Here is a 13,247-nt window from a genome sequence, read left to right on the forward strand (position 1 = left end):
GGCCCTAAGATGTTCACAGAGAGCTAACATTAATAATATATTTTTAATTTTATTTAACCTTTATTTAACCAGGTAGGCTAGTTGAGAACAAGTTCTCATTTACAACTGTGACCTGGCCAAGATAAAGCACAGCAGTTCGACACATACAACAACACAGAGTTACACATGGACTAAACAAACACGCAGTCAATAATACAGTAGAAAAAAGAAAAATCTATATACATTGAGTGCAAATGAGGTAAGATAAGGGAGATAAGGCAATAAATAGGCCATGGTGGCGAAGTAATTACAATTTAGCAATTGTAATTGACAATTAGACACTGGAATGGTAGATGTGCAGAAGATTAATGTGCAAGTAGAGATACTGGGGTGCAAAGGAGCAAGATAAATAAATAAATACAGTATGGGGATGAGGTAGTTGGATGGGCTGTTTACAGATGGCTATGTACAGGTGCAGTGATCTGTGAGCTGCTCTGACAGCTGGTGCTTAAAGTTAGTGAGGGAGATATGGGTCTCCAGCTTCAGTGATTTTTGCAGTTCGTTCCAGTCATTGGCAGCAGAGAACTGGAAGGAAAGGCAGCCAAAAGAGGAATTGGCTTTGGGGGTGACCAGTGAGATATACCTGCTGGAGCGCGTGCTACGAATGGTTGCTGCGGGGCTTTACCTAGCAGAGACTTGTAGATGACCTGGAGCCAGTGTGTTTGGCGACGAGTATGAAGCGATGGCCAGCCAATGAGAGCGTACAGGTCGCAGTGGTGGGTAGTATATGGGGCTTTGGTGACAAAACGGATGGCACTGTGATAGACTGTATCCAATTTGTTGAGTAGAGTATTGGAGGCTATTTTATAGATGACATCGCCGAAGTCGAGGATCGGTAGGATGGTCATTTTTACGAGGGTATGTTTGGCAGCATGAGTGAAGGATGCTTTGTTGCGAAATAGGAACCCGATTCTAGATTTAATTTTGGATTGGAGATGCTTAATGTGAGTCTGGAAGGAGAGTTTACAGTCTAGCCAGACACCTAGGTATTTGTAGTTATCCACATATTCTAAGTCAGAACCGTCTAGAGTAGTGATGCTGGACGGGCCGGCAGGTGCGGGCAGCGATCGGTTGAAGAGCATGCATTTAGTTTTACATGCATTTAAGAGCAGTTGGAGGCCACGGAAGGAGAATTGTATGGCATTGAAGCTCGTCTGGAGGTTAGTTAACACAGTGTCCAAAGAATGGCCAGAAGTATACAGAATGGTGTCGTCTGCGTAGAGGTGGATCAGAGAATCACCAGCAGCGAGAGCGACATCATCGATGTATAGAGAGAAGAGTCGGCCCGAGAATTGAACCCTGTGGCACCCCTATAGAGACTGCCAGAGGTCCGGACAACAGGCCCTCCGATTTGACACACAAAAAAAGAAAAAAAATGAAAAATGCTTATTGACATTCTCAATTATAGTGGATTTATCAGTGGTGAGAGTGTTTCCTAGCTTGTGGGCAGCTGGGAGGAGGTGCTCTTATTCTCCATGGAGTTTACAGTGTCCCAGAACTTTTTTGAGTTTGTGCTACAGAATGCACATTTCTGCTTGAAAAAGCTAGCCTTAGCTTTCCTAACTGCCTGTGTATATTTGTTCCTGACTTCCCTGAAAAGTTGCATATCACGGGGGCCATTCGATGCTAATGCAGAACGCTGCAGGATGTTTTTGTGCTGGTCAAGGGCAGTCAGGTCTGGAGAGAACCAAGGGCTATATCTGTTCCTGGTTAGAATGTTTTTGAAAGGGGCATGCTTATTTAAGATGGTGAGGAAGGCACTTTTAAAGAATGACCAGTCATCCTCTACTGACGGGATGAGGTCAATATCCTTCCAGGATACCCGGGCCAGGTCGATTAGGAAGGCCTGCTCACTGAAGTGTTTTAGGGAGTTTGATAGTGATGAGAGGTGGTCGTTTGACCACAGACCCGTTACGGATGCAGGCAATGAGGCAGTGATCGCTGAGATCTTAGTTGAAAACAGCAGAGGTATATTTAGGTTCATTGATAATTTGTGAGAGATTAAGGGCATCAAGCTTAGATTGTAGGGTGGCCGGGGTGTTAAGCATGTCCCAGTTTAGGTCACCTAGCAGCACGAGCTCTGAAGATAGATGGGGGGCAATCAGTTCACATATGGTGTCCAGGGCACAGCTGAGGGCAGAGGGTGGTCTATAGCAAGCGGCAACGGTGAGAGACTTGTTTCCACTCAAAGTGGAGGAGAGATTGACTTCATCACTACTTGTATTTGTGAGATGTATTGACATGTTGAATGCACCGAGCTCTCTGTTTGAACTACTGGCACTCATGCATACCCCACAAGACATGCCACCAGAGGTCTCTTCACAGTCCCCAAGTCCAGAACAGACTATGGGAGGCACACAGTACTACATAGAGCCATGTCTACATGGAACTCTATTTCACATCAAGTAACTCATGCAAGCAGTCAAATTAGATTTGAAAAAAATACACCTTATGGAATAGCGGGGACTGTGAAGCAACACAAACATAGGCACAGATACATGCATACAAAACACACGATAACATACGCACTATACACACACGTACACATTAATTTTGTGTTGCAGATATGTGGTAGTAGAGTAAGACCCTGAGGGCACACACTTAATGTGTTGTGAAATCTGTTGTGAATGTATTATGTTTTTAAAATTGTATAACTGCCTTAATTTTGCTGGACCCCAGGAAGAGTAGCTGCTCTCTGTGTACATTAATGTTAGCTCTCTGAATACATCTAAGGGCCAGCCGTGCTGCCCTGTTCTGAGCCAATTGCAATTTTCCTAAGTCCCTCTTTGTGGAACCTAACCACACGACTGAACAGTAGTCCTGGTGCGACAAAACTAGGGCCTGTAGGACCTGCCTTGTTGATAATGCTGTTAAGAAGGCAGAAGAGCCCTTTATTATGGACAGACTTCTCCCCATCTTAGCTAATGTTGTATCAATATGTTTTGACCATGACAGTTTACAATCTGTGGCAGCAGCTAATGGGGATCCATAATAAATACAATTCAGAGAACAGCAGAGTAGCAGTACAGTCAATGTCTGACATGTGACAATTAACACAGGTCAAAGTTCTTACCACTGACCATAGAGTACTATTACGTTCAAAATACCTTGATGGAAAGGGACAGATCACAACTGAGCATTCCTCTGTTCGTGAGCAGCTGGAGGGGGTGGACAATATTGAAGATCCGTTAGTGGTGATGATTTCCCAGGTCAGGTCCAGGGCAGGCTTCACAGCAGTCCCAACGGCCTCTTTAACCCACGATAGGATGGTGTTGCAGGTCTCATTAAAGTCCTCTCTTGTCATCTTTTTTTACACAGAGGGGCAAGAAAAGTCAGATCTTTTTTTAAATTAGAGGTAATGTGAATGCCAAAAATATTTAGCACTTTGTCTTTTGACATGTCTCCTGAAACTACATTACTAAAGAGATTTTTACAATATACTGTAATAGTATATAAGTAACAACAATTGAGGGATTTGATGGTGAGGAAGGGCACAGTTGAAGTCAGAAGTTTACATACACCTTAGCCAAATACATTTAAACTCAGTTTTTCACAATTCCTGACATTTAATCCTCGTAAAAATGCCTGCTAAGGTCAGTTAGGATCACCACTTTATTTTAAGAATGTGAAATGTCAGAATAATAGTAGAGAGAATGATTTATTTCAGCTTTTATTTCTTTCATCACATTCCCAGTGGGTCAGAAGTTTACATACACTCAATTAGCATTTGGGAGAATTGCCTTTAAATTGTTTAATTTGGGTCAAATGTTTCAGGTAGCCTTCCACAAGCTTCCCACAATAAGTTGGGTAAATTTGGGCCATTCCTCCTGACAGAGCTGGTTTCACTGAGTCAGGTTTGTAGGCTACTTGCTCGCACACACTTTTTTAGTTCTGCCTACACATTTTCTTAGGATTGAGGTCAGGGCTTTGTGATGGCCACTCCAATACCTTGACTTTGTTGCACTTAAGCCATTTTGCCACAACTTTGGAAGTATGCTTGGGGTCATTGTCCATTTGGAAGACCCATTTGCGACCAAACTTTCACTTCCTGACTGATGTCTTGAGTGTTGCTTTAATATATCCACATATATTTTCCTACCTCATGATGCCATCTATTTTGTGAAGTGCACCAGTCCCTCCTGCAGCAAGCACCCCACAACATGATGCTGCCTCCCCGTGTCACGGTTGGGATGGTGTTCTTCGGCTTGCAAGCCTCCCCTTTTTCCTCCAAACATAACGATTGTCATTATGGCCAAACAGTTCTATGTTTGTTTCATCAGACCAGAGGACATTTCTCCAAAAAGTACGATCTTGTCCCCATGTGCAGTTGCAAACCGTCGTCTTGCTTTTTTATGGCGGTTTTGGAGCAGTGGCTTCTTCCTTGCTGAGCGGCCTTTCAGGTTATGTCGATATAGGACTCGTTTTACTGTGGATATAGATACTTTTGTACCTGTTTCCTCCAGCATCTTCACAAGGTCCTTTGCTGTTGTTTCTGGGATTGATTTGCACTTTTCGCACCAAAGTACCTTCATCTCTAGGAAACAGAACGCGTCTCCTTCCCGAGCTGTATGACGGCTGTGTGGTCCCATGGTGTTTATACTTGTGTACTATTGTTTGTAAAGATGAACGTGTTACCTTCTGGCGTTTGGAAATTGCTCCCAAGTATGAACCAGACTTGTGGAGGTCTACATTTTTTTTTCTGAGGTCTTGGCTGATTTCTTTTGATTTTCACATGATGTCAAGCAAAGAGGCACTGAGTTTGAAGGTAGGCCTTGAAATACATCCACAGGTACACCTCCAATTGACTCAAATTATGTCAATGTCAGTCACGTAGTGTATGTAAACTTCTGACCCACTGGAATTGTGATACAGTGAATTATAAGTGAATAATCTGTCTTGTAAACATTGTTGGAAAAATAACTTGTGTCATGCACAAAGTAGATGTCCTAACCGACTTGCCAAACTATAGTTTGTTAACAAGACATTTGTGGAGTGGTTGAAAAACAGGTTTTAATGACTCCAACCTAAGTGTATGTAAACTTCCGACTTCAACTGTATGTTGATATGAACAGGAGGCTGGTGGGAGGAGCTCTATGAAGTAGGCTTGGGCGATAATACCATTTACCCTGTGTGGTACAGAAACGGTATGACAAGGAGTCTGGTGGGAGGAGCTATAGGAGGACGGGCTCATTGTAATGGCTGGAATGGAATAAATGGAACGTGTCAAACGTGGTTTCATATGTTTGATGTATTTGATACCGTTCCATCTTTCCATTTTAGCCATTACAATGAGCCCGTCCTCCTATAGCTCCTCCCACAGCCTCTTCTGGTGGAATAAAGAGAAAATAATCTTACATTGCCTGGCATCTCCCCTTGTATGGACTGCCACTGCCTGAAACAAATGTCAATTAAAATGTGTTCCAATTTGTTTTAAATGTAGATTTAACGTAAACATGAGCAGTGGCACAACTTCGACCAAAAGACAGTGCGAAACAATGTTGCAGGAGAGAGAGAAGCTAATTCCTGTGCACATACGCAGATGCTTAATAGTATCTGTGTTTGGGTGCTGATGAGTGCAGCCTCATGCTTCGCCATCTCTCTGCAATATCTTTGGTTGCCTTTGGTCACTACATAAATCAAATCAAATAATACAACAGGTGTAGTAGACCTTACAGTGAAATGCTTACTTACAAGCCCTTAACCAACAATGCAGTTTTATGAAAATCCCCCAAAAAGTAAGAGATAAGAATAAATAATAATTAAAGAGCAGCAGTAAATAACAATAGCGGGGCTATATACAGGGGGTACCAGTACAGAGTCAATATGAGGGGGCACCGGTGTCGAGGTAATTGAGGTAATTATGTACATGTAGGTAGAGTTATTAAAGTGGCTATGCATAGATAAATACCAGAGCGTGGGGGGGGGGGGGGGGCAATGCAAATAGTCTGGGTAGCCATTTGATTAGCTGTTCAGGAGTCTAATGGCTTGGAGGTAGAAGCTGTTTAGAAGCCTCTTGGACCTAGACTTGGCGCTCCGGTACCACTTTCCATGTGGTAGCAGAGAGAACAGTCTATGACTAAGGTGGCTGGAGTCTTTGACAATTTTTGGGGCCTTAACACCGCCTGGTATTAAGGTCCTGGATGGCAGGAAGCTTGGTCCCGGTGATGTACTGGGCCATATGCACTACCCTCTGTAGTGCCTTACTGTCGGAGGCAGAGCAGTTGCCACACCAGGCAATGATGCAACCCATCAGGATGCTTTCGATGGTACAGCTGTAAAACATTTTTAGGATCTGAGGACACATGCCAAATTCTTTCAGTCTCCTGAGGGGGAATAGGTTTTGTTGAGCCCTCTTCACGACTGTCTTGGTGTGCTTGGACCATGTTAGTTTGTTGGTGATGTGGATGCCAAGGAACTTGAAGCTCTCAACCTGCTCCACTACAGCCCCGTCGATGAGAATGGAGGCGTGCTCGGTCCTCCTTTTCCTGTAGTCCACAATCATCTCCTTTGTCTTGATCGTTGAGGGAGAGGTTGTTGTCCTTGCACCACATGGTCAGGTCTCTGACCTCCCTCATAAAGGCTGTCTCATCGTTGTCGGTGATCAGGCCTACCACTGTTGTGTCATCAGCAAACGTAATGATGGTGTTGGAGTCATGCCTGGCCGTGCAGTCATGAGTGAACAGGGAGTACAGGAGGGGACTGAGTACGCACCCCTGAGGGGTCCCCGTGTTGAGGATCAGCGTGGCGGATGTGTTGTTACCTACCCTTACCACCTGGGGGCGGGCCGTCAGGAAGTCCAGGATCCAGTTGCAGAGCGAGGTGTTCAGTCCCGGGTCTTAGCTTAGTGATGAGCTTTGAAGGCACTATGGTGTTGAAGCTGAGCTGTAGTCAATGAATAGCATTCTCTCATAGGTGTTCCTTTTGTCCAGGTGGGAAAGGGCAGTGTGGAGTGCAATAGAGATTGCATCATCTGCGGTATGCAAATTGGAGTGGGTCTAGGTTTTCTGGGATAATGGTGTTGATGTGAGCCATGACCAGCCTTTCAAAGCATTTCATGGCTACAGACGTGAGTGCTACGGGTCGGTAGTCATTTAGGCAGGTTACCTTAGTGTTCTTGGGCACAAGGACTATGGTGGTCTGCTTGAAACATGTTGGTATTACAGACTCAGACAGTGAGAGGTTGAGAATGTCAGTGAAGACACTTGATAGTTGGTCAGCACATGCTCGGAGTACACATCCCGGTAATCCGTCTGGCCCAGCGGCCTTGTGAATGTTGACCTGTTTAAAGGTCTTACTCACATATCGCTGGTCAATAGAAATCATTAAAATGGCTGTGTTCCAGGTCTACAACAGAGCCATAGATTTCTACATAGCCTATATAAAGCTCTGATCATATGGCATTTGCATTGCACAGATGATCAGATCTCACAACGCCTGGAGAAGTGTTGAATATTACTGCACTGTTGGAACTAGAAGCAGAAGCATTTCGCCACACTCGCATTAACATCTGCTAACCATGTGTATGTGACAAATAACATTTGATTTTATTTGAAAGTCTAAGGATCCACTTCAATATGATACATCCTGAGACATTAAACACTTCTCCAGGCGTTGTGAGATCTGATCATGTGTGCAATGCAACTGCAATACAGCCAGAGCCATATCAATCTATGGCTCTGTTGTAGGCCTAATGTGCATATGCACTTCATAAATTGACAACTGCAGGGAATCCGTCGACATCATACCAACCCTGAATCACAAAGGATATGTAAAAAATACCTTACTTGTCAGATAGACCCTTAGTGACATTGAACACAGCAGGTGTTGGACTGGTTGCTCCGACAGCCAGAGTTGACTTCTTCCCTGTCTTCTGGAACCAAACCAACTCTGAAAGCCCAAAAATAAAGTTGATTAGATGTTTAATCTTTACAGTGTAACAAGTACTTGACAAAGGGCACACATGTCATTTCAACGTCTAGTTTTGATTTACATTTGGTTGAGTTGTCAACTAACATGAATTCAACGTGAAATCAACAAAAAATGTCACCATGTCATTAGATTTAGGCTAAAAGTTGTCTGGGAAAAAATGAAATTCTCTTGCACTGATTTTCAAATCCAATCAGTTATCCACTTTGATTCAACATCATCACATTAAATGTTTTGGTTGAAATGAAGTGGAAACAACGTTGATTCAACCAGTTTTTGCTCAGTGGGAAATGTATGTTGTCCTTCATCTACACTGAATAAAAATATAAAAGCAACATGCAACAATTTCAAAGATTTAACTGAGATACATTTCATATAAGTAAATCAGTCAATTGAAATAAATTCACAAGAACCTAATCTATGGATTTTGTCACGGCTCAGGCTAAGACCCAGATGCAGACACAAGGGGCAGGCAAAAGGTACGTCAAGGCAGGCAAAGAGTTGTAATCCAAATCAGAGTCAGGCAGGTACAGGGCGGCAGGATCAGGGTCAGGACATGCAGAAAGGTCAGAACTGGGAGGACTAGGAAAAACAAAAACTAGAGCACAGGAAACATGGAAACACGGTGGTAGGACTTGATGGGACAAGATGAACTGGCAACAGACAAACAGAAAACGCAGGTATAAATACACGGGATAATGTGGGAAGATGGGAGACAACTGGTGGGGGATGGAGAGCAAAGACAGATCAAACAGATCAAGGTGTGACAGATTTCACATGACTGGGAATACAGATATGCATCTGCTGGTCACAGATACCTTAAAAAAAGGTAGGAACGTGGATCAGAAAACCAGTCAGTATCTGGTGTAACCACCATGTGCCTTGTGCAGCGCGACACATCTCCTTTGCATAGAGTTGATCAGGCTGTTGATTGTGGCCTATGGAATGTTGTCCCACTCCTCTTCAATGGCTGTGCGAAGTTGCTGGATATTGGCGGGAACTGGAACACGCTGTGGTACACAGTGATCCAGAGCATCCCAAACATGCCCAATGGGTGACATATCTGGTGAGTATGCAGGCCATGGAAGAACTGGAACATTTTCAGCTTCCAGGAATTGTTTACAGATTCTTGCGTTATCATGCTAAAACATGAGGTGATGGTGGCAGATGAATGGCATGACAATGGCCTCAGGATATTGTCACGGTATTTTTGTGCATTCAAATTGCCATCCATAAAATGCAATTGTGTTCGTTGTCTGTAGCTTATGCCTGCCTGCCCATACCATAACCCCTCCGCCACCATGGGGCACTCTGTTCACAACGTTGACATCAGCAAATCACTCGCCCCCATGACCCAATACATGCTGTCTGCCATCTGCCCGGTACAGTTGAAACCATGATTCATCCATGAAGAGTACACTTCTCCAGCGTGCCAATGGCCATCGAAGGTCAACATTTGCCAACTGAAGTAAGTTACGACGTCGAACTGCAGTCAGGTCTAGACCCTGGTGAGGACGACGAGCACGCAGATGAGCTTCCCTGAAACGGTTTCTGACAGTTTGTGCAGAAATTCTTTGGTTGTGCAAACCCAGTTTCACCAGTCTGGGTGGCTGGGCTCAGACGATCCCGCAGGTGAAAAAGCAGGTTGTGGAGGTCCTGGGCTGGGGTGGTTACACTTGGTCTGCAGTTGTGAGGCCGGTTGGACGTACTGACAAATTCTCTAAAACGACGTTGGAGGTGGCTTATGGTAGAGCAGTTAACATTCAATTCTCTGGCAACAACTCCGGTGGACATTCTTGCAGTCAGCATGCCAATTGCACGCTTCCTCAAAACTTGAGACATCTGTGGCATTGTGCTGTGTGACAAAACAGCACATTTTAGTGGCCTTTTATTGTCCCCAGTACAAGGTGCACCTGTGTAATGATCATGCTGTTTAATCAGCTTCTTGATATGCCACACCTGTCAGGTGGATGGATTCTCTTGGCAAAGGAGAAATGCTCTATAAACAGGGATGTAAACAAATTTGTGCACAAAATTTGAGAGAAATAAGCTTTGTGCGTATGGAAAATTTCTGGGATCTTTTATTTCAGCTCATGACACCAACACTTTACATGTTGCGTTTTATATATTTTTTCAGTTTACCAAACTGGTACTCGAGTATTTCCGTATTATACAAAATCTGTTTCATAGTTGTGTAAGACGCCCAAACTAAAAAAACACCATCCATTTGCCTATTTAACCCTTGGCCTATAGGTCTAAATTGAAATATTTCTAACAGAATAAATCTAAAAAGCATATGCATAAGCATGGTAGCAATTGAAATGAAACAGTTTGCAGATTTAGGGAAAATTTGGACCAAAGATGAGGACACAACAGTTCACCTGACACAAGACTTTTGATTTTATGTGCATTTTATATTTACTTTATGCTGCATTTGTTGATAACGAAATCTGAAAATTACATTCAGTAACATGATAAGAATATTCCTGGAAAATGTGGAGTAGGTGCAACATGACAAAAAAATGGGTTTGAGTGAGAGGACTAACTGGTATGGACTAACTGGTGTCTCCAAGTGGACAGACACACACTTCTCAAAAAAAAGTGCAAAGTTCTTAAGTAATGTCAATGCACTTTTATCGCTCAAATGAACTAGAGCAAACACACTTGTGGTTGTTTTGTTTGGAACACTACCTTGCATCCCCGCCAACATACGATTACTGTTGTTGTTTACGCAATCAAAAAAACAGCCCGTGGGTCAGGTGGGCATCATTTGAAAGCTTGTTCTATTGCAACATGACTAGCTAAGTTATAAAATACGATCTTACAGTGTTAGGCTTTCACAGGGCAATTCAGAGAAACAGATCATCATTTTGATGCGCATTGAAAGGAGTCATGCATGCATTCAGGTACGTGTTCCACAGCAAATTGGCTCCACAATAGACAAACATAGGCTCATTCTGTTCAGAACAACCCAGGGTACGACGTCATGTTATCTTGTAACTACATCAAATATAGTGATCATAAACGTTGACACTGTATATGACATGAGTTTTATGATATGGAAATGTGAAGTGCACATTTGGACTTCTTGACTTGTTTGACTTGCTTGTAGGACATCAAAGCAATATTTATTATAATCCTCAACTTCTCATCTTTCAAAATACATCGAGCCCTCTTAATTTACAGCATTTCCCTCACTCAGACAACGAAAAAGGTGCAAACGTTGCACAATTAGCGGGAGGGATGGGGGTAACTTTGTTGCGTGCGGTTCAGAAAGTTTGTCAGTCAAAATCCATTCAGCGCTGTGAAGYTTAGAGCCAGCCTGAGCGCTGACATAATTTATAGCATTTTACTGAATATCCACTGCGTTCCAATTTAGGCGATTATCAGTGCTCAAATCAGCCATTTTCAACCCATATATGGGTACGAGTCTTAAGGGCTACCAACTTCTAAGTGTTTCAAACCTATCTTCTGTTGTTTCTCCAGCAAGTATCGGTTGTAGGTGTTGTTGCTGATCGAAGAGGAGATGTCTCTCCTACTGACCGATGTCATCTCCACACTCCGAACGATCACCTCAGGGTAGGTCAACGTGGCCTGTGAACATAATTGTATTTCCTGTACCCTTATTAAATAACATAATGTGTCCCAAATGGCACCCTATTCCCCTATTGCCTGGTCAAAAGTAGTGCACTAAATAAGGAATAGAGTGCCATTTGGGATTTATACTAACAAAAATAAATATTATCCTGCCATGGACTTAAAAGCATCCTCTATGTAGAATCTTCAGTATAGTTGGGTCTCAGCTGAATATAGGCCTAATGGTATGATGCATCGTTGTAACAGATGTTAACAGACTGCATGGAAAGCATGCTAGCATACAGCAACCTCACCTGCATGGCACGGCGGCTGCTACGCCTTAGACTATTACGCTGTAGATGAAGAGAAGAGAATGCATATGTGAAATAAATGATCTACTACAGTTTAGAAAAAAGGGTTCCAAAAGGGTTCAACTCCTCAAGTTTAATTATGGATACGCCATTCTGCTAAATGTAAATAGTAATCAGATAATGCAATTCTAGTTCAGTCCCAGATAGAACACGTTATTGGTTCTACCTGGAGGGGCAAATTAATAACCCTTTTTTGGTAGGCTATTAACTAGCACCTTTTTTTGAGCATGCAATGGTCTACACACAACGAAAGAAAACGTAGCCCCCTCAATTGGTTTCTATGAAAAGCCAGCCCCCTCAATTGGTTTCTATGAAAAGCCAGCGGCAGATTTGCCTCCCACCCAGCGGCATCGAAGGCGCAGCTAGCTACCGATCACAACTACTACCGCACGTGCTGGTCATTTTTCTCTGCCGCTTGAGAAATATATTTTCACTTGATAACGAATAGTCAGCAGCGTTTTCGCGGACTGTCTGTATGCGGCTTAATAAGGACATAATCTGCTAAACGTATCCTAAAACATTAATAGGCCTATGGTGACTAAATTGATTGCAGTCGAAAAGTCCATTGGCATTATTATGGACTGTATATTTGGCTATGGGATATTCTAGAGTAGAGAAACACAGCATTTACTTTGTTCTTCTGTCCGATCATAATTGTCGAGACGGTGGGGTCTACTGAGTAGGGTGGCTGGCTGGTAAAATGTCTGTTGATCGACTTCGCCTCATGACCGGTCTTGTAGAAAATGATGACCATATGATTAGCCATTGTCTGACATTGAAAACCACTTAATCTCATACGTCACAATAGAGACACGGATGACGTAACAGCACGGTTTAGCGCACGGCTAATGAAACGTTGGGTGGTCGTCATCGCAGGATCCCGTCCAATAACCCAAATAGAACGTTTTAGGCCTAATTCAAATCCATATTAACATTTAGAAATACGCTCACCCATTGTCTACTCATTTAAATTGCAACTCTGTGCAACGTTAACCAATAACATCTCATTTTTTACTTGCTCCAGAAAAACATTTTCAAAAGCTGCAAAAGTAAATAGCCTACCTCCCGTCGTTCCTGCACAAATGTAGGGTAGCTAACAAAAACGTATTGGACATTGCAAAATTAGGCCAAGAAAGAGTTTCTGTTGCAGGAAAACTTTTCAATGGTTTATTATGGTCAGACAAACAGACTGGAAGTAGCCTGCGTTGACCTATTCAAGATGAATGATTACACCCGTCTCACCTGGAATTACAGAAGCAAACATTTCCAAGTATGGTCAGCAGAGGGTGCTATAAACGCGTGCCGTCACACAATGTCGCACTACACTTCAAAGTG

General features: G+C 43.1%; 1 protein-coding gene across 1 annotated transcript; it reads right to left on the reverse strand.

The window, feature by feature from the left end:
- Positions 1–2,881: 2,881 nt before the first annotated feature.
- LOC111966162 (uncharacterized) lies at positions 2,882–12,852 on the reverse strand. The gene is made up of 6 exons (XM_070444322.1): positions 12,544–12,852; positions 11,856–11,894; positions 11,430–11,559; positions 7,824–7,926; positions 5,395–5,431; positions 2,882–3,343 (listed from the first exon to the last, which is right to left on the reverse strand). Exons 1-6 carry the CDS (start codon positions 12,706–12,708, stop codon positions 2,996–2,998), a joined length of 822 nt encoding a protein of 273 aa, XP_070300423.1. The 5' UTR covers positions 12,709–12,852; the 3' UTR covers positions 2,882–2,995.
- Positions 12,853–13,247: the final 395 nt, after the last annotated feature.

Source organism: Salvelinus sp. IW2-2015, linkage group LG7 (assembly GCF_002910315.2).
Source record: "Salvelinus sp. IW2-2015 linkage group LG7, ASM291031v2, whole genome shotgun sequence".
Taxonomy (NCBI): Eukaryota; Metazoa; Chordata; class Actinopteri; order Salmoniformes; family Salmonidae; genus Salvelinus; species Salvelinus sp. IW2-2015.